This window comes from Sinocyclocheilus anshuiensis, unplaced genomic scaffold (genome assembly GCF_001515605.1).
Source record: "Sinocyclocheilus anshuiensis isolate Anshui unplaced genomic scaffold, SAMN03320099.WGS_v1.1 scaffold238, whole genome shotgun sequence".
NCBI lineage: Eukaryota > Metazoa > Chordata > Actinopteri > Cypriniformes > Cyprinidae > Sinocyclocheilus > Sinocyclocheilus anshuiensis.
The window spans coordinates 749,375-775,776 of record NW_015547674.1 but is presented as its reverse complement, the minus strand read 5'-3'; the positions used below and the strand labels follow the sequence as shown (position 1 = coordinate 775,776).

The 26,402-nt window shown below is 37.1% G+C and overlaps 1 protein-coding gene across 5 annotated transcripts; it reads left to right on the top strand.

Moving 5' to 3' along the window:
* LOC107702943 (MLX-interacting protein-like) lies at window positions 1–26,402 on the top strand. 5 transcript variants are annotated; one of them, XM_016505405.1, is made up of 18 exons: window positions 1–443; window positions 4,184–4,290; window positions 4,382–4,467; window positions 4,622–4,711; window positions 5,230–5,271; window positions 9,083–9,260; window positions 11,167–11,256; window positions 12,205–12,290; window positions 14,776–15,292; window positions 18,137–18,231; window positions 19,330–19,450; window positions 19,538–19,644; window positions 20,856–20,879; window positions 20,971–21,078; window positions 21,209–21,336; window positions 24,189–24,312; window positions 24,875–25,004; window positions 26,196–26,402. In XM_016505405.1, exons 1-18 carry the CDS (start codon window positions 157–159, stop codon window positions 26,315–26,317), a joined length of 2,442 nt encoding a protein of 813 aa, XP_016360891.1. In that variant the 5' UTR covers window positions 1–156; the 3' UTR covers window positions 26,318–26,402. The 5 variants fall into 5 exon arrangements, with proteins under 5 accessions (XP_016360891.1, XP_016360889.1, XP_016360887.1 ...); XM_016505403.1 differs by having other exon boundaries at window positions 9,014–9,260; window positions 19,330–19,444; XM_016505401.1 differs by having other exon boundaries at window positions 9,014–9,260.

The following is a 26,402-nucleotide window of genomic DNA, read 5'->3' as shown; positions in this document are numbered from 1 at the left end:
GCAACAACGCCCGTCCCGAGCTCGCCATTAACGCGGGGGGGGCTTGCGGGAGAGTCGGGCGTTTAATGAAGCTACTTCTCACACGAGATCACCGGATCCTGCAGTAATGGGCGCAGGACGAGTCATAAAGTGAAGCGGCCGCGAAAACGTTGAATCATGGCGACTCGAGAGCCGAGGCTGATGGTCAAGCAGGAGCAAGACGACGACTCTGACGCAGAGGAGCCGACTGTGTCCTTCAGGAGAGCCGACCAGCAGATCATCCACAGCGGGCACTTCATGGTGTCCTCCCCGCACACCGAGCACCCGCCGAAGAAGGGCTACGACTTCGACACCGTTAATAAACAGACCTGCCAGACGTACCGCTTTGGGAAGACCAGCACGTCGCATTTCTCCATCGACGTCTCGCTGACGAAGCTCTTCGAGTGCATGACGCTCGCCTACAGGTGCGTCTGTTAGTAAACACGCGAGCGATTTACGAGCTGTTTGAGTTTAGTAAACAACATCATTGCGTCATTAACCAGCGCGGATGGGTTTCAGTTCCCCGGTCATGCGATGAAAACTTGTGTTTTTGGTAACGCGTGATGAGCTTAACAGCCGACAGTTGCTGGTTTGTTATTGTTAGTCACAACAATCACAGCTGTATTAACCTGTGCGTACACCAGTTAGTCCTTTTGAAACGCGAACCTCTGATCCACAAGACGCCTGGTTAGTCAGGAAGTGTGAAACATTTCCTCTTCCAATCTTTGCAACACAAACAAACAAACACAGGCACTTAAAACATTAGTCGTGCTCTTGGAAGTACATAACATGATGCTTTCCAATCTTAATGCACTATAAATACATGCAGTGACTTGAATGCTTATAATTCACAGTGTCGGGTGTGATGCATAACTAGGTAATTAATTACTGTAATTTAGTTAGGCTACTTTTGCACTGAAAAGTAAAGTAAGGGATTACTCTTAATTCATCTGCAAGTTAATTACAGTTACTACTTACTGACGACGCTCCAGGAAACCCCTACTATAGACAAAGACAGTCAGCTATCATGTGACTGAAGGAAAAGAAGATAGAAACGTGCTGAATGATGAAACATGAAGACCATAAACGCTCGACTGCAACAACGTATAGTGTATCTGTGCTTGTCAAGCCATCTCAGGTATTTTTAATAATGATCAAGTGTATTTATGATTCATTGCTAATCGACATTGCCTTTATTACAGTATGTTTTCTTCCTCATTCTGTGATGAGAAGCCACATTAGATCACAAAAGGAAGTTATTTCAAACACTCGACTGATGTTGTGGAGTAAAAACGTTCTGTTTTGTCGGGCAGCAGGTTTCACAGACACACAAACAGAGCCAGTTCAGTGACAAAGAAAACACATGGAAATTATTTAACCGCAAAACCCCCCAAAAAAGCACGTATTGAACTGAACGTCGTGCCGAACGGTTCAATATTATACCGAGAATTGTAGCTTCCCTAGTGCTTTCACCCTTAAGTCACATGGACCACTTTTTAAAATATCTCTTGGTTTGAAAGCTGTTGTTTACATAGAAATTCTTCAAAATCTCACATGACACACACACAAGATAGTAGTAGTAGTTTTAATGAAATAAGAGTAATTCAAAAATAGCATGTTTTAGTTCTCGCATAACAAATGTTTACATATAGTCCACAAGACCAAATAATGTTTTATTCAAATTATTAACGTTTTTTTTTTTTCAGGTCCATTCTGACCGCAACTGTGTGAAGTTCACTTAAATAGTCTTGTGGTGTGACAAAATTACAAATGTACTTTTATATATTCAGTTTTCAGTGAGGTAGAGAATATATAAACGTGCCTATTTTTAGATTTTTTATTATTTGTGTTAACATTGGTGGATGTGGTTCTTGTTTTATTTCCAAGCATGTTTGTGTTAATCCAACAACAGACTCCTGTTTTCCTTAAATAATGCATTCACTGTCATCACACTTAAACTGAGGAACTATAATAAAAAGACCAAAATTCTGTGGCCATCTCTTTGTGTTTAGATTTCTATCTTCATGTTAGAATTTCGCAATTCAGACCCAAATTGCACAGTTTTGTTCCGCCTTGCGGGAAGTGCATGACTCTACTCACTCACTACTTTAATCAGATCTTGCTCTTGTGTGGTTTTGTCTGAATCAAGTTGTGAAGCTAGTTGCATATGGACTACGATGTCATTATTTTCTTGTTTGGTTGTATAGAGCGTTTGGCAAAAATCATATCTGTCAAATCATTCATGACTATAAGTAGGGATGCATGATATTAGATTTTGCCGATATCCGATATGACGATATTTTTCAACTCATTTTGGCCGATATACCGATACCGATATACGGATATACTGATAGTTTCCTTTCTTATAGTTAGGGATACACGATATTTTCAGAGTGTTATGGAAATCGGCCGATAATGGCTTAAAATGCAAATATCGGCATCGGCCTGATATGAAAAATTATGCCGATATGCCTTACCGATAAGACGAGTGACTTGCATGTTCTCATGGTGTGACAGCGATAATATCACGTCAGCAGTGTGCTCATTCTTGAAGTGAACTTTTTCCTGAATGATGATTAAATTCACTGTTTTGAGCATTTAATTTGAGAAGGCGAGTACAGAATGAGGCGTCTGGTGTGCGATAGAGTCACAGTTACTAGTGCGAGCAGCAGCGGGTCCTAATGCTCGTCCGGTAAGGCTTTTTATTTACTTAGGGGGCGCTGTTGGCCTACTTGTAATAAAATGAAAGTAAAATAAACAAATAACATTAAGATTGTGTTTCTAATTAAATAAAGCAGTAGTTGATGTCATAAAATCACGAGTATGGTTTGATTTAAAGGTCAGAAGGTATAGCTTACATGAATAAAAATCACAAACAAGACACAAATTAAATAATTTTATATATACAGATTTATTCATTAATGTGTAATATGTTTTTTTTTTCAAACAGATTATGAAAACTTAAATACAAGGATCTCTAAAAGATTTTCAGAATTTGTACAACTCTTTTGCTTTAGACCATCTACAAATGTTAAATATTCAAATAAAATGTTACGGATTGCTTTAGTTATTTTCAAAGCTTTCAATGTACTCTCGTTATAAAAGAACGTCATTGTTTTATTTAATTCTCAAAAGTAAGTTTTTGTTTCAAATCTAACCAAAATGAAAAATAATTTGTTTATAATCTCTGTACAGGAAAGACTTGGTGTTGTTTCCAAACAAAAGGAAATATATCGGTATCGGAGTTGAAAAATATCGGCATATCGGATATCGGCAAAATCCAATATCGTGCATCCCTACTTATAGTCATTAATGATTTAATAGAATTAACATAAAGATATTTATTTTGTGTGTAGAGTATCTCATTGCAGTATTCTTTATGTAAAAGAGCTAGAGAACTGATATACTTTATTGACCAAACGGCTTCATATCAGCAGCAATGGGAAAAATTGTGAATAAATTACACATAGAAAGAGAGCAAAACACTTTTCATGATGATTCATTTGTGACAGCCGTAATTGTATTTGTGGTTTTATTTTTCAAGTAATGATGCAGCTTTGATTTTAGAGTAAAAAGTTTGATTTTAAAAGATCAGGTTAAATTATTCACATGTTTTTAAGCCAAGTAGTACACTTTTGGTTTATTATCATTCCGGAGTTAAACATTTTGCCTATATACAGCGATATTCCAGAATAATCTGTTGCAACTTCAGATGAGTCTGAAAGTGTTTAATTTACTGTTAGTGACTCTTGAGTGAAATGTAAAGACTGACGTGGCGCAGTTATGCAACACAACAAGAAATGAAACGATGCAATAGACGCAAACCAAGTCCAGGCGATTATGGTGATAATCACAACTGAAAATTAAGATTCCTGGATTATTGTGCGCTTTAAAACACTTCATTATTTGCATAATGGCAACTTTTCCTTTTATAGGTCAGAACACAATTATGCATGAAAGTGAATTTATGTCTGTTATGCATATTACAATATTGTGCAATAGTAAAATAATAAGAATAATACATATTACTGTAAAATTCAGGTTGACGGTAATATGGATACAAAAGAGAACTTTTTTCACAACTTAATTTTCTCATTCTCATTTCTCATTCGCAATTTTCTTGCGATTCAGAAAAGTTAACACACATTTATGTTGTTTCCATAAGTGGAAGGTTGGTGTCACCGAAATGGAAGAACTTCAAAGGCCTCAAGCTGCTGTGGAGAGACAAGATTCGCCTCAACAACGCTATTTGGAGAGCCTGGTATATGCAATGTAAGTCCAAACCCTAAACACACAGATTACTCAGAAATGGTGAAACTAATGCAATTGGCGATGTCCGTCTGCAACGCCTTGTTTTCTGCAGATGTAGAGAAGAGACAGAACCCTGTGTGTCATTTTGTCACTCCTTTGGATGGAAATATGGACTCGGGAGTACATCGGCCAACAGAGGTGTGTCGTTTGACTATAGAAATATTTTTCTGTTTCTTCAGATCTGAAGGTCTAAATACATGCATACCCATTTTTTTTTTTCTTTGAAGAATTTGCAGCTTTCATTTCTCAGGTCAGATCACGTCTCTTCATGCCATGTTTTTCTGTTAACTAGGCAATCGCTACAGAAGGAAAGTACTGGAAAAGGAGAATCGAAATCGTGATCAGAGAATATCATAAATGGAGAACATATTTCAAGAAAAGGGTAAGTTTATTTGCCCCCACATTAAACTTTTAACAGTGTAATTTATAAAGTATTGTCACTTATTATAAAACGGAGCGTTCCGGTGCTTGATTCTGATTGGCTGAGCCGCTTTTGAAGCTGTTGTAAATTACTCTACAAAGTAACATACACCTTTGTTTACGTTTGTGTGTTGCTCGGCAACCACTTTGTAGCAACCACAACTGTTTCTGAGGAGCTACATTGTTTGGTGGAAGAATACTGTTTTTATTAATATCATTACACTTTATTTGCTCTGTTTTATTACGTATATGGAATAACCATTTTATAAAAGCAATAAACCCCGTGAAGCCGTGGTTTACAGTGAATTTATAACAGCTCGTGCCTAACAACGCCCCTTAGCTGTTATAAATTCACTGTAAACCACGGCTTCACGGGGTTTATTGCTTTATTTTAACTTGTTCAAATTCATATTTATAGCTACTTATAAATATGTTGTTACAGTTGCATATTTATTATAATGTACACATTCATATTTATAGTTACAGAAGCACAAGGATGAAGACCTGTCCAGCCTTCTCAGGGTAATTTTAAAAGGAATATTTTAACATTTTTCACTGTAGTTGATAATGCTTTGAATTGAGCATCTAAGTGAAGTGTGTGCATGCATGCCGTTATTGCAGTTGTTTTGTTTTATTTGTTACACTAACTTAACAAATAAAGGGGGAAGTCGTGGCCTAATGGTTAGAGAGTCGGACTTGTAACCCAAAGGTTGTGGGTTCGAGTCTCGTACCGGCAGGGATTGTAGGTGTGGGGAGTGAATGTACAGCGCTCTCTCCCACCTTCAATACCACGACTGAGGTGCCCTTGAGCAAGGCACCGAACCCCCAACTGCTCCCCGGGCGCCGCAGCATAAATGGCTGCCCACTGCTCCGGGTGTGTGTTAACGGTGTGTGGGTGCACTAAGGATGGGTTAAATGCAGAGCACTAATTCCTAGTATGGGTAACCATACTTGGCCACATGTCACTTCACTTGTTTGCAATTTGTAATTTATTCCTATAAAAAGATTAGCACTGCCTAAGAGAGTTTAGTCAGGCATATAGTCTCTGTACTGTCTTACAATTTAGGAAAAACAGTTGTAATTACCTTAGTTTATATATATGTATATACATGCATACATACACACACACACACACACATTTATAATGTGTGTATAATAAGGAATTGTGAATGGTTTTAGTAGCATATTACAATTAGGGGTGTGCGATATTGACCAAAAATTATATCTCAATATTTTTTTATTTTTTTTGATAACGTAATTAAACAATATTTTGCTGAGTGTGGCTTTGTGCTGGTACCTTGATTGGTTCAAGCCTTTCATGGATAAATAAATATGATACTAAAACCAACCAGTAGGTGGCAGCAAGTCTGTCTTAATGAGTGAATGAGTCATTGAATCGTTCAAGCGATTCATTCAAAACGGCTGATTCATTTAGAAATGAAGCAGGTGACTGTCTTTTTGAATGGATTATTGAATCATTGACTCAAATGATTCTTTCAGAAACAAAACACTGCAGGGTTTCTCTGAGGTGCACAAATGTTCTGCTCCGGCTTGGTTTGGAACTATTTTCATTGGCGAAACAGGAAAAAATGCAACTCACTCAATATTAACTTCTTGTTCATTGAACTGTTGTATACATTTAATATCATATTTGCGATCATGCTCGCGTGTTAATATTTAGGAAAACAGCTTGTGTGATATTACTTAACTATAAAGGTATAAAAAAACAAACCCATACAAGGGATATTTTTGGCTTTCATAACTTGAATTATAGTGGCATTCTAATCGGATTCATCACTTATATAGGCTTTTGTACTTTCAAGACATGTTTTTGTTTGTTTTTTGCAAAGTGAGTGACACTCGATAATGTCAGCTCGCATATCGTTAAAACAGCAATTGTAGACGGTAAATATCGCACACCCCTAATTACAATATAGATTATATATTGTGGTTTAGAAACAAAGCCCCTAAGTGGACATGGTGATGGACAAAAATATGAGATTGGAGAAAAAATTGCATCTCAATGCTTTTGCTCATTCCCCTTTGCATCCTCTCACAAAATTATTGCATAACCCCAAGAAATTTAGTGTGTGCTTGCAAAACATTTATTTCCCTCATAAAACCTTGCGTTCGATCTGAAAACATTCATGTACACTCGCAAAAGTATTGCATCCCCCAAGATGCAAAAGCACTGAAAATAGATCTGCCACCCACCTCATTATGTCCATTTTGTGCATGAATGCAGTTTCTCGGGGGGGAACGGAAAAGCATTCAAATATAATTTTTTCTCCCAACTCATTTTTTAATCATCACCATGTCCCTTTAGGTGCTCTGTAAGTTTAGTATAGTAATTGCATAATGGTTGTTGAGCAGGTGCCTTGTTTAAAGGTTGCATCATTCAGTTTCTTTTGTGATTGTGCTCAGGTAGGCTGATGTTGAGGGACATTGAAATGGCTTTGGAAAAAGTTAATTTTGACTCCTTGTTGACTGTCTTGGGCATTCTTGAAGTGCATTTGATCCAAGACTCTAGGCAGTGGAAAAGAACAAGACCGATGATTTTAAGACTGAAGGTTAGAGTGGAGCACAGAAGGTTTGTAGCTGTATTTGCATGAAGAGAGGACATGTACAGTATATCATATGGATAAAGGCAAAGTTGATAAAGAAGCTCTCAGTCAGAGCCAGATCACGGAGGGTTGACCGGCTAGACACGACTGGAATGAAGTCAGTTTATTTACAGCCAAATGGCACTTCCAAAATCTGTTTGAGCCTGTAGTGAATGGCAAGAATGCATTGGAGATGTTTGTCAAGAACTGTAAGAGGATATTAAACCTGAGACTGTCCACATCTATCCACACAAATACTTAGCTTTATATTTTGGACTATATTTTGAAAATATATCAGCTTTCGCTTGGATTGAGTGGACACTGCTTGTGGTTTAACCCGAGGGTGCTTCTCACAAACTCCATCTGTGCAAGCGCTGTGAGTTTGACCTGCATTTGGGAACGCAATGTGCGCTATGCTCACTTTTATATTCACATTTGCATAATTTCCATCATTTTTTTGTGCATGGGAGATTATAGCATTGGTCAATATTCTGAAAAAAAAAAAAAAAAAAGCATTGCATTGTAACTTCTAGTGTTGGTTGGTTCTTGTAAAAATTTAAGAAGGAACTATTTACATCAGAATTAGAGAGTCTGCTGTTCTTTGAGTCTGGATGTCTCAGCAGTAGAAATATGAGACATTTTCACATGAAATATAAATGTGGCAGTGTATGACAAAATATTCATAAGTCGTGCAGCCCTGTATCATGTTTGCATACATGCCATGTGACTAATAACCAACATCAGAGAACCGTCCTTAAATTCTCTAAATATTAACTTGAAATCTCAGGGGGTATTTTACGGTGTTTTAAATTTTGGAAACCCCTGGTTTAGCCTGTAGAGCAAAAGGATTTTTAAAGAGACATTTCACCCAAAAATGAAAAAATGCTGTTAATTTACATAATTTATTTAGTAGAAAAGTAAAGAAGATTCATAAAATGTAAATCAGTGGCTACCTGTTTTTGAGAATAAAAAAAAGCATATCAAGGAACATAAAGTTAATACCTGAGGCTCCTGACGATCTTGTGAAGCGAAACAATTGCCTGAGCAAGAAGCTGAATCTTATTTACAACATCATTACGTGGATGTTTTACATGCCTAAAGCATATAAAGTCTTAAAGAAAAAAACAGTCTTAGAAGCTATAAAAACCTTCATTTCACTGGTTCAACTAGTTCACCAAAAAGAACCAGTTCAAAAGAATGATTCGTTCGTGAATCAGACGTCACTCCGGACCGTTTGCTGCTGAGGCTCTAGGTTACAGGTAATAATGTTATAAATCATGTTCAGTTTCTTGCACCGACTGATCGTTTCGCTTCATAAGACCGCAATAAATCGTCATTTTGTGTTTCTTGATAGGCCTTTTTATTTTTTAAAAACTGGTAGCCACTGATTTGCATTTTATGAATCACCAAGGAGCAGAGTTTCAGCTAAAAATCTTCTTTACTGTCCTACTGAATAAAAAAGTCATCTACATCTTGGATGGCCTGAGGGTGAGAAAACTAACAGCAGCACATTTTCATTTTTGGCTGAACTATCCCTTTAAGAAACATAAAGTGATAAATTGTGTCCTAACTGACTGGTAGCTTGATGCTTGCATCTGTCTCTGCATGAACCTTGAGTGTGTCTGTTGATGGCCTGCTTGTTGCATTTTGACCTCCCGAAGGGTGCGGAGGAACAGTTTTCTCTCTTTGGGGAAGTGTGTCCAGACACTTGCCGTGTCCTCTTGTACCAGGATGAAGACGTCAGCGCGGGAAGCCGCCGCAGATCCCGCAGGAGTCACGATTCACCTGTTCCAATGGAGATGGACCTGCTCTTCGACATGGACATGCTCATGTCTGAATTCTCAGACACGCTCTTTTCCACGCTGGCCTCTCATCAACCTGTAGCCTGGCCCAATCCGAGGGAGATTGGTGAGAAGTGACAGTCGAGTCTGGCTTGTTAACGCGTTTATTCTAGAGAAAATGGCACTTCCAAAATCTGTTTGAGCCTGTAGTGAATGGCAAGAATGCATTGGAGATGTTTGTCAAGAACTGTAAGAGGATATTAAACCTGAGACTGTCCACATCTATCCACACAAATACTTAGCTTTATATTTTGGACTATATTTTGAAAATATATCAGCTTTCGCTTGGATTGAGTGGACACTGCTTGTGGTTTAACCCGAGGGTGCTTCTCACAAACTCCATCTGTGCAAGCGCTGTGAGTTTGACCTGCATTTGGGAACGCAATGTGCGCTATGCTCACTTTTATATTCACATTTGCATAATTTCCATCATTTTTTTGTGCATGGGAGATTATAGCATTGGTCAATATTCTGCAAAAAAAAAAAAAAAAAGCATTGCATTGTAACTTCTAGTGTTGGTTGGTTCTTGTAAAAATTTAAGAAGGAACTATTTACATCAGAATTAGAGAGTCTGCTGTTCTTTGAGTCTGGATGTCTCAGCAGTAGAAATATGAGACATTTTCACATGAAATATAAATGTGGCAGTGTATGACAAAATATTCATAAGTCGTGCAGCCCTGTATCATGTTTGCATACATGCCATGTGACTAATAACCAACATCAGAGAACCGTCCTTAAATTCTCTAAATATTAACTTGAAATCTCAGGGGGTATTTTACGGTGTTTTAAATTTTGGAAACCCCTGGTTTAGCCTGTAGAGCAAAAGGATTTTTAAAGAGACATTTCACCCAAAAATGAAAAAATGCTGTTAATTTACATAATTTATTTAGTAGAAAAGTAAAGAAGATTCATAAAATGTAAATCAGTGGCTACCTGTTTTTGAGAATAAAAAAAAGCATATCAAGGAACATAAAGTTAATACCTGAGGCTCCTGACGATCTTGTGAAGCGAAACAATTGCCTGAGCAAGAAGCTGAATCTTATTTACAACATCATTACGTGGATGTTTTACATGCCTAAAGCATATAAAGTCTTAAAGAAAAAAACAGTCTTAGAAGCTATAAAAACCTTCATTTCACTGGTTCAACTAGTTCACCAAAAAGAACCAGTTCAAAAGAATGATTCGTTCGTGAATCAGACGTCACTCCGGACCGTTTGCTGCTGAGGCTCTAGGTTACAGGTAATAATGTTATAAATCATGTTCAGTTTCTTGCACCGACTGATCGTTTCGCTTCATAAGACCGCAATAAATCGTCATTTTGTGTTTCTTGATAGGCCTTTTTATTTTTTAAAAACTGGTAGCCACTGATTTGCATTTTATGAATCACCAAGGAGCAGAGTTTCAGCTAAAAATCTTCTTTACTGTCCTACTGAATAAAAAAGTCATCTACATCTTGGATGGCCTGAGGGTGAGAAAACTAACAGCAGCACATTTTCATTTTTGGCTGAACTATCCCTTTAAGAAACATAAAGTGATAAATTGTGTCCTAACTGACTGGTAGCTTGATGCTTGCATCTGTCTCTGCATGAACCTTGAGTGTGTCTGTTGATGGCCTGCTTGTTGCATTTTGACCTCCCGAAGGGTGCGGAGGAACAGTTTTCTCTCTTTGGGGAAGTGTGTCCAGACACTTGCCGTGTCCTCTTGTACCAGGATGAAGACGTCAGCGCGGGAAGCCGCCGCAGATCCCGCAGGAGTCACGATTCACCTGTTCCAATGGAGATGGACCTGCTCTTCGACATGGACATGCTCATGTCTGAATTCTCAGACACGCTCTTTTCCACGCTGGCCTCTCATCAACCTGTAGCCTGGCCCAATCCGAGGGAGATTGGTGAGAAGTGACAGTCGAGTCTGGCTTGTTAACGCGTTTATTCTAGAGAAAGATGAGCTGAGTCTAAGCGCCGCTGTCCTCTCAGCCCATGCAGGTAATGCAGATATGATCCAGCCAGGCCTCATCCCACTGCAGCCCAACCTGGACTTCATGGACACTTTTGAGCCTCTGCAAGGTACAGACCAGGCCACTCTTGTTAACTGATTGACTTTTTAGATTACGGAACACTATTCACTGTTAACTAGTTGCTTATTAGCATGCATGTTACCTGCACATTGGCTGTTTATTAGTACTTATAAAGCACATATTAATGCCTTATTCTGCATGACCATATTCTAGATCCCTTAATCCTACACATACCTAAACTTAACAACTGCCTTACTGACTATTAATAAGCAGCAAGCTAGGAGTTTATTGAGGGAAAGCTCTTAGTTAATGGTGAATATGTGTTCCCTGATCTGAAGTGTCACTGGTAGTTGTTTTGCCCAGTTACAGTTAATTAAGAATGTTTTAATGTTTTTGAAAGAAGCCTTTTATAATCACCAAGACTGCACAACTACAGTAAAAACAGTGATTTTGTGAAATATTATTACAGTTTTAAAAGAACTGTTTTCTTTTTAAATACATTTTAAAATATAAAGTGATCAAAGCTATATTAGAATGATTTCTGAAGATCACGTGACACTGAAGACTGGAGTAATGATGCTGAAAATACAGCTGCGCATCACAGAAATAAATTACTCTTTAGAACGTTAAAATAGATATTTTAAATTGTAATAATATTTCATATTATTACAGTTGTATTGTATTTTTTATATAAATAAATGCAGCCTTTATGAGCATAAGAAACTTCTTTCAAAAACAATCATAATTATTTCAGACATTTCACCAGTAGTGTACATCATTACATCTAAATCACTCTTTTAGCTGTTCATTTTGAATCAATGAATTAGACAAATCATTTTGTGGAACATGATGATATCATAAACCAGTCTGAAATTCAATTAATTTACAACAAATTAACTGAATCTGTCGGAGCAGTTCGAGAGTTAACCCACTGGATCAGATGTTTTGTTGTAATGTTGTTCAAAGGTTTTTTACTATTTTGTGCTTTTGTAACTAGATTTGTTTCACACCCTGCGTCCGCCAGCCTTCCCCCCCACTGCCCCAGCAGTCACTGCCTTAAGCAGCAGCAGCTCCCAAACACAGGTAACAACCCATTCACCGATTCCTACTTCATATGCACTTCCTGTCCTCCACCACCAATGCACAGCTGCTTCATGATAATTATGAAACATTGTAACCCATTAGAATGATTACAGATTATGCATAACTGACCGTGTCTGCGTAGTCTAATTAATACTGTGCCAAATGTTCATTTTAATAAGAAGGATCATAAAAATTGCATGTTTTTTCAGGGTGTCCGCGGGTCCTTAAAAAGTATTTATTACAGCAATGATATTTTGTTTTCTTTTTAATTTATACACATTAAGTATTACATATATGTATGTAATAAAATGTGTATTTCCATTACAGGTTTAGGTCTTAAATTTCATATGTGGTATGAAGGTGGTATTAAAAAGGTCTTAAAAAGTCTTCAATTTAACTTGTTCATGTCTGCAGAAACCCTGTTTTTAAGTACTGCCCATGAATAAACCAAAGCAAATTTACACAAAATACTTTACATACACTTTCTTAATGCGTGTCGTTACCTGGATAATCCACAACATCTGGGACTTGACATATGATAGTTGTTCAAAACGTTTATTCAGGGCTCCAGACTGCGACCATTTTTTCCATTTCCAGCACTTTAAAGCTCTAAAAATGATCCAGTTTAAATGTTATTTTTAACGGGATGACCAAAATATACTTTGTGGTAAACAAACACTTATTAAAATAAAAAAACACATCAAATTACCACTATAACCAGTAGATGGCAGCAGAGGAGCACTTGTTGTCTTATTAGTCATTCATTTCTACTTTTTGCTTTATATTTTGAAATTATAAAATCACGATTATAAAATATCAAATCATCAAAAAAATCGTATTTTGTCAGAGTTTTGCACTTTTTGTGTATGAAATAAGAAAAGTCACAAAGTGCCTTGGAAAAACAAACTTTTTTTTCGAGTTGTCGGTCAGTTCAGTTTAATACTATAGAAGAATAATGGTACATTTAATAAGAGTAGAATATGTTCATTTTCTATATAAAACTTTTGCACGTGTTACTGTTGTTAATAAATGTAAATTTTGTTTGCTTCCCAACTCATGAAGAACTATCACAGAAACGTAGCCACTGATCATCCAGGTAACGACGCATAGTGTTAAGAATCAAGTGAATGTAAACTTTGTAACATTTGTGTAAACTGAGTACTTATTTTGTCTTGTGGACTATATGTGCACATCTGTTATGTAAAATAGCTTATTCAGGGCAGCACTAAATACAATTTTTATGATCCGTTTTATTTTGTTAAAATTATTAAAATTTTTACAGATTCTACAAGGTATATGTAAACTTATCACCACAACGTTTTTACTAAAACATTTTATAGTGAGAACTTGCATGAACAATTATTACTGATGACGTAAAAGTATTTTTTTTTAATTGTAGACACTATTAAAATATCTGTAACGCCTGTAAGTTGTGACGCAAGAAGGGAGCGTAAAACTAGCATACTGGCACAGTTGTTTGAAAGACCATTGATCAAATAAAAAGTGCATTTAATCCAACGCAGGCTCACTGGAAAAACGTGCCTTTACATTTCTGCAAATCTCCAAAAGTGTGCATGTACATGCATTTACTGCTGTTTCCAACTGAAATGCACACTAGTGGCAATAAAACACCAACTTTTAATAATTTTCACACAAATTATGAGTGCAGCAATAGATTACAATATCAATAAAGACATTTTCACACGATCTCTTAGCGAGGAGCACATGAACCATGACATGATGGTGGACAGTTTTACAGTGATACCAAAAGGCGTTTAATTTGCTAAAAAGCTATGAACTGTCAATCAAATGACAGAAGGCTTGTCGTAGTTTTGATCATAATAATTTAAGCTTTATAGTGTTAAGTATTAATGTATTGTATATCTTATACCGGTTCATACAAATAATAGCAAACATATTGCAGATATTAACTATATGTGACCCTGGAGCACAAAAGCAGTAAGTCGCTGGGGTATATTTGTAGCAATAGCCAACAATACATTGTATGGGTCAAAATTATACATTTTTCTTTTATGCCAACAATCATTAGGATATTAAGTAAAGATTATGTTCCAAAAAGATATTTTGTAAATTTCCTAACATAAATAGATCAAAACCTAATTTTTGATCAATAATATGCCTTGCTAAGAACTTCATTTGGACAACTTTAAAGATGATTTTCTCAATATTTAGATTTTTTTGCACCCTCAGATTCCAGATTTTCAAATAGTTGTATCTCAACCAAATATTGTCCCATCCTAACAAACCATACATCAATGGAAAGCGTATTTATTCAGCTTTCAGATGTATATATCTAAATTTCATAAAATTGACCCTTGTGACTGGTTTTGTGCTCCAGGGTCACATATGGTTTATCCCTACTTGTGAGATACAGTGTTTGTTTGTTCCAGACAATGGTGTGCTCACAAGAGAGGTCTGTTGTCTCTGTGAGAGTGAGCTGATTTTGGTGTCTGTTGTTTGTTAGGCTCCCATGCTGCTCTCAACTGAGCTTCCCTCTCTGCCGCTGGACTACCGTCTCATCCCTTCTGCTCCTTTGCCCAGCCACCTCTCAGTCGCCAATCAGGATAATGGTAACGCTGTTGGCCCGTCCTACCAACAAACCTACATGCCTCTTTTCCCAGAGCAAGTGACCCCCTCCATCCCACCGCCAGCTCCTCCTGTCCCAGCAGCCCCACAGCCTCTCCAGTGTGGAGGTGTTTCCACCGTCACTACAGTCCCGAGTGTCCCGGCTCCATCCGTAATCACACACACTGCCCCTTCCACAGTAACTCCCTCTGATGCAGCCACCACCTTCAGTCACAGATCAAGCTTTGAGCTGCCCACCGCACCGTCTCCACAGCCTGCGGTCTCCGCCTCACTCAGCTCACAGCCGGTCAACTTCGCCTTGCCCAAATCCATTCTGCCTCCTGTCTCTAACAAAAAGGCCAGACATCCACAGAGACCGATTGTCCCGCTGCCATCTCCTCAGCTCATACTCACAGGTTTGTGCCTCTCCTCAAAGCAGGCTTTCTAACATGCTCACGCTGCACTGTAAAAAAGAAAGAAAAAAAGAGGCAGCTGTGGTTGCCACTAGAACCTTACTGTAAAAAGTACGGTAGCAGCATTTTCAGTTTTAACAAATGTAAATGGTAAATGTGCGTTTTACAGGTTGAAAACGGTTATCTAAAAATATGTTAATATACCAAAATGCTACGATCTGTTTTTTTACATTTATAATTCACTAGGCTTAGGCGGTAGTCAGTGTTACTGGTGTTCGCTCCATACATCGATTACATTTAGGGCCATTACGGATCGCAGTTCGCACGCATGTTTAACCATCTCAGAGTAAAAGTTTATCGTTTGCATTTGTTTTTAAGTCTTGCCAATTTAAACATTCAAGTGATTTTAAACCATTCAAGTGCAAAAAGAGGCACTTGTTTCGGTAATTGCGCACAAACTGCATCAGACAGTATGCAAACACAGAATTCGGTTCTCTTTCACATCTTCTGCTTGAACAGACACAAAATGATCATGTATCCTCGTAAACAGACTGTAATGTCTTAAATGAACGTAAGCACACAGAAATCGGATGTGTATCAGTCTATAAATGGCTGCTGCAGTCTTATCATTTGTTAAACAACAAAAACAAAGATTAATCTATATTAAATTAATACAGTGAACACTATGCAGTGTTATTTTGCACTTAATTATTACATTTCTGTACTTGAATGCTACTGTTAGACCTTATTTTAATTGTAATTTGTTCTGTTGTATTTATCTATTATGTTTGTTCCTGTTTTGTTACTGATCAAACCGTTCACTGCTAGGCCAGTAGTTTCTGCTGTGGTATCGAAGAAGTACTTGGTGTTCTTTAAGTTATAAGTGGAAAGCAAAGTTACTTTTGTTTCACCCCACTAAACCCCGCCTCCTCCCCCCCCGTTTTGGATTTTTTTTGTTTGGGTCAAAATTATACATTTTTCTTTTATGCCAAAAATCATTAGGATATTAAGTAAAGATTATGTTCCAAAAAGATATTTTGTAAATTTCCTAACATAAATAGATCAAAACCTAATTTTTGATCAATAATATGCCTTGCTAAGAACTTCATTTGGACAACTTTAAAGATGATTAATTATTACATTTCTGTACTTGAATGCTACTGTTAGACCTTATTTTAATTGTAATTTGTTCTGTTGTATTTATCTATTATGTTTGTTCCTGTTTTGTTACTGATCAAACCGTTCACTGCTAGGCCAGTAGTTTCTGCTGTGGTATCGAAGAAGTACTTGGTGTTCTTTAAGTAATAAGTGGAAAGCAAAGTTACTTTTGTTTCACTCCACTAAACCCCGCCTCCTCCCCCCACCGTTCACTGCTAGGCCAGTAGTTTCTGCTGTGGTATCGAAGAAGTACTTGGTGTTCTTTAAGTTATAAGTGGAAAGCAAAGTTACTTTTGTTTCACCCCACTAAACCCCGCCTCCTCCCCCCCCGTTTTGGATTTTTTTTGTTTGCTTGTTTGCTGATCCGAAAAAAGACTCAAAAACCGTAATATGATCCGAACCGTGAGTTTCGTGATCCGTTGCACCCCTAATCACATTACTTGTCCACCGCCCCCATCCTCGTTTTGCTTTTTTAAATAGAAATACCTCTTTAGTTCAGTTGGACAACAGATGCTACAGTTACAAATGGAAAGCATCTGCTCCATATAATAGTTGTCTAAGATTTACAAGAGTTCATCACAAGTAGCTTTTCCACAAGCTGAGGTGAATACTAATATTTGGAAGGAACCCAGTGTCATACGCACACAAAACACCATCACGGTAATGCACACAACACTAAAACAATGCAGTGAACGTTAATTTAACAACATAAGATACATAAAAGCCTAATGTGCATATAACTGATTAGAAAAAAAATCTAAGAAACAATTATTTCAATGAAAAGCCATCAAATGTGAGCTACCATAGAGAATTCATGTTCATGCCTAACAATGCCCCTTAGCTGTTATAAATTCACTGTAAACCACGGCTTCATGGGGCTTATTGCTTTTATAAAACGGTTATTCCATATACGTAGTAAGGTTTCACAAAATAAAACAATTAAACAAAGTAATTAATGGAGAAGACCTCTCGCTATCGGTAATTTATTTCTGAATTAAATCCAGAGGAGAAGTCTAACAAGTCAATCACAAAAGTCTTTTTTTTATGGAGGAATTGAATATCGTCTTTGCTCAACAGACGAAATAAGCGAAACGCCATCGTTCATAGAAAAGCAACGTCAGCAGCGTCTTTACACACGCAAGATTGTTTGCATAAAGTGTGTGTGTGTGTGTTACCTTCTGTGTTTCGTATGCAGTTTGAGAATGGCAGCATCTTTTGTGTGAGTGAAGCAGTGCAGAGCCCTGTCGCTTTAATAAAGCTGAGAGTGTCATCCACACAACCTGCAGAACCTAATAGCTGCACAAACTTTTATTTGTTAATGCTTTTAAATTAAGATTAATTACCCTGTTTGGCAGTCCTAATTATGACACACAGCAACACAAGCTGCTGTTGTGTGAGTGAAGCAGTGCAGAGCCCTGTCGCTTTAATAAAGCTGAGAGTGTCATCCACACAACCTGCAGAACCTAATAGCTGCACAAACTTTTATTTGTTAATGCTTAAATTAAGATTAATTACCCTGTTTGGCAGTCCTAATTACGACACACAGCAACACAAGCTGCTGATCTGCCTCTGAGGTACAAGTTCATCTAATAGTGGAACTAGAATGGATCTCCAAACATCATGCAGAAAACTGCAGTAGGCTTTAAATGTGTTCTCATCCTATCCGTCTCCCATCATAACCATTCCCAGGTCCCTCCAGTGCTGTGATTGTCACTCAGTCCCCTCTCAGCGCTGATGTTGTCCCCAGCACTGGTATGGTCATTGCCCCCTCCAGTATTCCCTGTGTAAGCCTTTCATCCTTCATGTCCTATCCTCGCCGTCTGTAGAACAGGGTTGTGTACCATTCAGAACTGATTTGAGAGAAATGTTTGAATTCCAAATAAATTCCTAAATTCGAAGCGAGGTAGCAGAAAGAATGCTGAATTGTAATTCAAATTAGAATTTAAGAAAATAAATATAAATATAATTTTTTTTTATAATTCATGCACTGCTGTTCAAAAGTTTGGGATCTGTAAGGTTTTTATTTCATGCTTTTTTTCTTTTATGCTCAGCAAGGCTGCATTTATTTGATCAAAAGTTTAGTAAAAATTGTGAAATATTATTACAATTTAAAACCGCTGTTTTCTATGTGAATATATTGTAAGATGTAATTTATTTCTGTGATGCGCAGCTGAATTTTCAGCATCATTACTCCAGTCTTCAGTCACATGATCTTCAGAAATCATTCTAATATGCTGATTTGCTGCTCAAGAAACATTTCTGATTATCAATGTTGAAAACAGTTGTGCTGCACAATTTTTGTGCTGCGTAACATAATGTGGAAACGATACGATACGATACAACGAAATGATAACAGAATTGTTTGAAATCGAAATATTTTGCAACATTATAAATGCTTTAATGTAAGTTTTGATCAATTTATTGCATCTTTGCTGAACAAGTTTTAATTTCTTAAATAATTAGTAAATCAGGGTGCATGGCTATGATGTAAACTAAGGGCCAGTTAGTTTTTTTTATATATATATATAAAATAGACAAACTTTTTTTTTTTTAAATGCCCCATCCTAATTTCCTAGTTCAATAGAATATAGGTCTTCTTTAGAAAGAAAACTGCTAAACAAGCAGCTTCTTGTGAGTCTTTAAACAGAAAACATGCCCATTTTTCTATAGTGCGCATGTACAATTTATTTGAATTGCAGTTCAGTAAATTTCTATAATTCCACCATTCTGTTTGGAGTGTGGTCTGTTCAGTTTCTGATTCATAAATTAAATAGGAGTCAACTCTTACATTTTGAATTCTGCTCAACCCTGGTAAACAATAATTCACTTTACCCCAAGCAATGCATAATTACAATATAAAAAGAAATCGCACTGCCTTGCAGGGTTCCGCTGGTTTTCATATTCTCCCTCAGACACAGAAGTCGCCACAACTAATCGTACCCAAAGAGGAAACTGCCACAACTATATCCAACAACAAGACATCCGTACAGTCAGCAAGTACAGGTTCAATTCAGCCCGATCCCCTTTGTCTTTATCGTGTTTCACTGACATGAGGATTCCTGAGAAAGCTTCTTTTCTCTGTTTCTGTAGCACATGACGGACGAGTCTCAGGTCAAGGGTCGCCTCTGGGAGCAGAGCAGGTCCCGAGCCCTCAGTCACCCCTCAACCCCTGCGCAGGCAAAAATGAAGCCAGTCAGGTATAGTTCATGATATTACACTCTACCATGGTTTTCCAAACCGATGTCGATTCCGCAAATGCAAAGGGTTAATTTACATCTTTCAAAGCTGAGTGCAAATGTAAACATTTATTTGCACATTAAATTATTGCACAAAATGATGTATTTTATCATTATTGCAATTAATGGTCCAGTGGTAATTTATGGAAAAAATAACACATGCAAATGATTAACGCTGGATGACGACTGACTGTGTTATGGAGCCTGTGAGAATGCAGTTTTAAGATGTGAGGGCAAAAATGCTTCTGTATGTTTTTTTTTGTTATATATTTATATCGTATGATGTAGTTTATTAATACCACACAAGAGAGAGTGATCTGCCCCCCCCCCCCAGGTATCTGCATGATTGCAAATGTGATATTGATTTCATACAATAGTTCAATAAGCAGGAAGTGAATATTGTGTTACATTTCATAGACAGTATTGTCTGTTTTTGACAATTTCACCAAGAAATATTGTCCTGAACAAAGCCACAGCAGAACAGATGTGCCTTTCTGAGCAACTCAAAGCGCTGATTGAATCCACGTCTTTGAATGAATGATTCAGTGAGCCATTTGTAGAGAGAGTCAGTTGCTTCATTTCTGAATGAACTGGTCATTTAATTGAATCAGTTCAATTAACTCATTTACTGGTGGTTTTAGTTTCATATTAAGAGAATTATTGTTTTTTTTAAATGAAATCGTGGTAATATTAAATTTTTTCAGTCTCATTGCATTAATTATGCAGCTCTAATTGCAGTGTAAATGCCACCTCCGAACAGTCTGTGTAAATACACTTCAGATGCAGCTTCTGAAAATAGTGTTATGGCCACATTGTAGCCTTAAGAGTTTATGTGTAATACATTCTGTGTTGAATGAAATATATATTTCTAAAGCTTTTCTGTTCAGTGCTGTTCTCATTTAAAACAATAATGACTTTAAATTATCTTTTTGTAGGGGGTAAATTCTCAGCTCAAATTGATGTACGATTAATTTGATTAATCATGCAGTTAATTAGATTAAAAATGGTAATCACTTGGCAGCCCTAATTAGGAGTCAATATAATGATGGAATATGAGGTGTACAGAAAATTGTTTATATTGAATGAACACTAGTTTTACTGAATATTTACTGGATTCACATTTGTTTTTGTTTTGTCCATTGACTGCTGTTTAATTTGGGAACTGACATAAGGGGGAACTAGGCCAACCGAGCAAGGTTATCACTCATTTTAATGTTGAAATATCCAGATATCTGCTAATTTATCAGTCTGTCTCTGTTTGTAATTTTGTCCTGTGATTTGACACAGAGCCGCAGAGTGAATCACATATCTGCCGAGCAGAAGAGGCGATTCACCATAAATGCCTGCTTCAAGACGTTGTGCAATCTCGTGCCGACTCTCAGGTCTCAATCAAACGTAAATCTGCTTTTGGCTTTCCTTACTCGATTCTCAAAATCACATCTTGATTCGTACTTGTAGTTGTCTCTGCAAGTATTTTAAATAGTGAAAAGTAATTATTTTCCGTCACCCATTATTGGGTTTCCAGATCAGTAATGCTGCGACACTTCAGAAGACAGTTGACTACATTAGCAAACTGCAACTAGAGAGACAACAGATGCAGGAAGAGACCAAGAGACTACGAGAGGAGATTGAGGAGCTTAATACATCTATAAGGTATGTTTATTTATGAATTAGACTCTTCTTTTACTATTTGAAAGTGTTACATTTGGAAAAACTGCTACTTTGTAGCCATGCTATTTCAGTGCACAGATATATCGGTGATGGGGAGCTCAGTAAACACAAACATACTGTGCAAACGTCTTAGGCCATTAGTATTTTCACCAACAAAAAATGGTTTTAAGTAGGGATGCATGATATTGGATTTTGCCGATATCCAATATGCCGATATTTTGGCCGATATACCGATATATTTCCTTTTCTTTGGAAACAACACCAAGTCTCTCTTGTACAGAGATTATAAACAAATTATTTTTCATCTTGGTTAGTTTTTAACAAAAACTTAGTTTTGAGAATTAAATAAACAATGAAGTTCATTTATAACGAGAGTACATTGAAAGCTTTGAAAATAACTATAAAGCAATCCTTAAAGAGCAGGTAATATGGTATTTTAAAGTGTCCTAATATTGTGTTGGAGTCCCCTACAACAGGTTTAAATGCATCTAAGGTCAGAAAACATTGTAATTTTCTCAATATACATTTAATATTAGAGTCACAGCAAGTTTGGAGCAAACCCCTCCCTTTCATAAGCCTACTCTGCTCTGATTGGTCAGCTGGCCAAGCCTGCTGTGATTGGCACAGAGAGGAGTCCTTGAGCAAGTTAGCGATTGCTACCATTGAGAAAGCACCTTTGCATAAAACAATAATATATTGCTCCAATCCGTTCTTATAATAATGACATAAAATACAAAAACACTTATGCAAGCGAATGCCCACAGCTAAAGTTTAGCTGCTAAACTGTGAACACTTAAAACAATAATGGTGGATACGTTAGCCGAGTGCTAACGTGACTAACTGAGGAAACAATACAGTTTGTAAACCAAAATATGTCTACTGTAATGTTTGAAGAACGACAGACAAAAGACGCTCTGTCTTAACTTTTAATCAGAACGCAGAACAGCTGTATCACAGGCGCACCAGCCTAAATAACTCGCTCGTCTCTCCCGCATTAACCCTATAACTGCCAGTGCAGCAAAATAAACAGCAATTAGCTGTGTGCTACACTACATTCTTTATTATTAAACAAAGTAATTAGAACAACATCAGTCTACATTAATCGACACATTCTTAGGAAATAGTGGGTTCACAGCGAATTATCAGAACTACTTCAGTAAGACAGTAATATCGTGCTTTACCTGGAAACCTAAAGCTGCACTAGGTGTACATCACATATTAGCACAAAAACTTGATATTTTGAGCACTCAGTTGAAAATGTACACACAACGTATCAATCGTACTTACAGGTTGTGCTTCGGAGAGCTTGTTATTGACAATATCTTTATTTATCATGCACTTTTTTGATTAACAACTCTGCTAAAATCTAGCAGATTTTTTCATTTAAGGATAGCTACGTTATAAACTGCAAAAGAGATACTTTTCAAAAACCCATGTGACCTGCCCTTTAACATTTTATTTGAATATTTAACATTTGTAGATGGTCTAAAGCAAAAGAGTTGTACGAATTCTGAAAATCTTTTAGAGCTCCTAGTGTTTAAGTTTTCATAATCCGTTTGGGGGTAAAACATATTACACATTAATGAATAAATCTTTATATATATAAATAATTTAATTTCATTAAATAATTTATATATATGATGCCGATATTTGCATTTTAAGCCATCATCGGCCGATCTTGATAACATTCCGATAACATTTGATAACATTGATAACATAACAAATTTACAAGTGTCTTGTTTGTGATTTTTATTCATGTATGCTATACCTTCTGATCTTTAAATCCAGCCATACTCGTGATTTTATGACATCAACTACTGCGCACACCGGACGCCTCATTCTGTACCCGCATTCTCAGATTAAATGCTCAAAACAGTGAATCTAATCCTCATTCAGGTAAAAGTTCGCTTCAAGAATGAGCACACTGACATGATCTTATCGCGATCACACCCTGAGAACATGCGAGTTACTCATCTTATCGGCAAGGCATATCGGCATAATTTTTCATATCGGGCCGATGCCGATATTTGCATTTTAAGCCATTATCGGCCGATTTTGATAACATTCCAATAATATCATGCATCCCTAGTTCATGCATCCCTAGTTTTAAGTCAGTTATTTCTGGCTTTTTCTGTAGTGTATCAGTAGGAAATATCAGTTTACATTTCCAAACAATCCTTTTGCCATTAATTGTAATAATGCAGTGAGATTTCTGTATGAACAACAGCCGGTGCTCCACGTCATCCAGTCAGTCTGGGATGCTTGAAGAAACCTTCCTGCAAAGCTTCCTGAAAAACTATGTGCAAGTGCACCAGACAAAAGCTGTTTTAAACATAAAGGGTGCTCACACCAAATGTTGATTTGATTTAGTTAATTGAAGTTAATTGCTAAATAAAATCTATTTCTGACATTATTTTTGGAAGCATCCTCACTTTACAGCATTTTTACACAAGTGCCTAAAACTTCTCACAGTACTGGAGCTTTGCAGGAAGGTTTCTTGAAGTGTTTTGGAGTCGTTGCCACAGTTCTTCTGGATTTAGTCTGTCTCAGTTTCTTCTGTTTCTTCAGGATGATGATGCTGAGATCAGATCTCTGTGTGCAGCACTGCCTGTTGTTCATAGAAATCTCTCTGCATTATTATAATTAATGGCAAAAGGAATGTTTGGAAATGTAAACTGACACACTACAGCAAACGATAGAAATAACTGGCTTTTTTGGTGAAAATAGTACTGGCCTAAGACTTTTGCTCAGTGCTGTATATTAGCATGTAGACCTGCTTTCAAACAGGTAACCTCTGTAAGTGAACTCTTAAAGATGCCCACTATTTATTGCAGCTTGTGTCAGGAACAGCTCCCTGATACAGGGGTTCCCATCGCACGCCATCGCTTTGACCACATGAAGGAGAAGCTTGACGACTATGTGAAGAACAGAACTCTTCAGAACTGGAAGTTCTGGATCGTATCCTTCAGTCTGAAATGATTGAACTGAACAAGCTAATAGTTTCTTCAGATCATTCAGTCCACAGTATTGGTTTTATTCTGTAGTCACATGGCATATGAATACACTAAATCATTTCCTCGTACAGTTTTTTATTAAATTGTTTTATGTAGGATTGACATTTCCGGATCTGTCCACATGTGTATGCATTTTGTGTATGAGGTACGAATTTTGACCTCAAAGTACACAGTCACTTAAAACAAGTTTGGGTCATTTATAACGTGGATTTTTTTTAAAAATGCAACACACATCAACCGTTTTCCTACATTAACATTTGAAAGTGAAGAAAAAGACAGCCATGAATGTTTAGAACTGTAATTTTAGTTGTAAAATAAATCAATACAATAGCATTATTACTGTAGTTTGATTATTGGTTTAATTTTTATAATTTACCCAACACTGTTCGGCCTGCTTCCCATATGTTTCACAAAAGCAAATAGCGTCAGTTGCGCCACTGTTCATCGCCCTGTGTATTAGACTGGACTCCACAAGCGTGTGATTTTCTTTAACACTCCTCTCTCAGTTCAGCGTCATTATTCATCCTCTGTTTGAGTCCTTCAAGGCAACGGTGTCAACCACCAACAGCACAGAGCTGTGTGAAACCACCATGCAGTGGCTGGATCGCTACTGCGCCCTGCCAGTCCTCCGGCCTAGTGAGTTCTCAGTTTCATTTCATTAAAATATCAGCAACTGGAAGCTGAGAATTCATCTTTCTTTGAATGGACAGCAGGGCTGTGCAATTATATTTTAATTCAGATTAGTATCAGTGTACTGGATCCGTGCATTAGGTCTTAAAGTGACAGCAGCCTAATATCTTGGGAGGGTTGTTGAAGATTTGTGAATCAAAAAAAGAGAGTAATATTTGAGTTTATGGTGAACTGAAGAGAATTATTTTTTAGTTATTTATATCTCAGATGCGTAAGAACATGGTCAAAGTTTGACAATACTATAATACAATACCTGTGACTACTACACTTGAGACATATTTATACATTTATTAATGTAGTTTGTGTCTCATCTGTTCTAGAGACATGATGTTAGTTTTATTTATCAAGCGCAATACTATTTTATTTTATTCTGAAATGTGTACACTGAAATAAAATTTTGAAATATGGAAAAACATTTGCCAAAATTGCAAATATAATCGGAATCTCAGTGCCTATTTAAAGAACTGAAATGTGATTATTTTGTCTATATTGCGCAGCCCTGCTGGACAGAAGCTTCGGTCTGTTTGGCTAAACGTCAAACTACAATGTATATGCAGGAAGCCATATGTTTCTAAACGCATGTTAAACTGGAACTTGGAATGGTATTTTATATTATATTATATTTTTAAAATGTAAAAGTTTTTTAGAGCATGGTGATATGTATGTTACAGTTGGCTAAGTTAACTTTTTATTTAAGAAGCATTCAAAATAGCAAAATTCCTCATAAAATGTAGAATGTATGGCATATAATCTAAATAATACAATAATATTTAATGTTTTACATGCACAAATTGTCAGTAAACATAACACCAAAATTCTTTTTTTGGCAAACATGACCATAAGGGAGAACTGATCGTGAAATGATTATAGAAATATGTTCATGTATTGGTAGTCTTTTGCTGTGTGTTATCTGTGTACTATGTTCACTGCGTGTGTGTGTGTGTGTGTGTGTGCGTGTGTGTGTGTGTGTGTGTGGGCGTGTGTGTGCGTGCGTGTGCGTGCGTGCGTGTGCGTGCGTGTGTGTGCGTGCATGTGTGTGCGTGCGTGTGTGTGAGTGTGTGTGTGTACAGCGAGGTAAACCACACACTGTGTGTGTGTGTGTGTGTGTGTGTGTGTGTGTGTGTGTGTGTCCTCCAGTGGTACTCCGGACGTTACGACAGCTCTGTACCAGCACCTCTATCTTGACGGATCCCTCACTTTTGCCTGAGGAAGCTAAAAAGGCTGCTCTCAACCCAAAAAAACATTCCTCAGGATATTAGTTTCAACACTCTGACATCTAATATGTGTCCCTGGAGCACAAAAGCAGTCTCAAGTCGCTGGGGTATATTTGTAGCAATAGCCAAC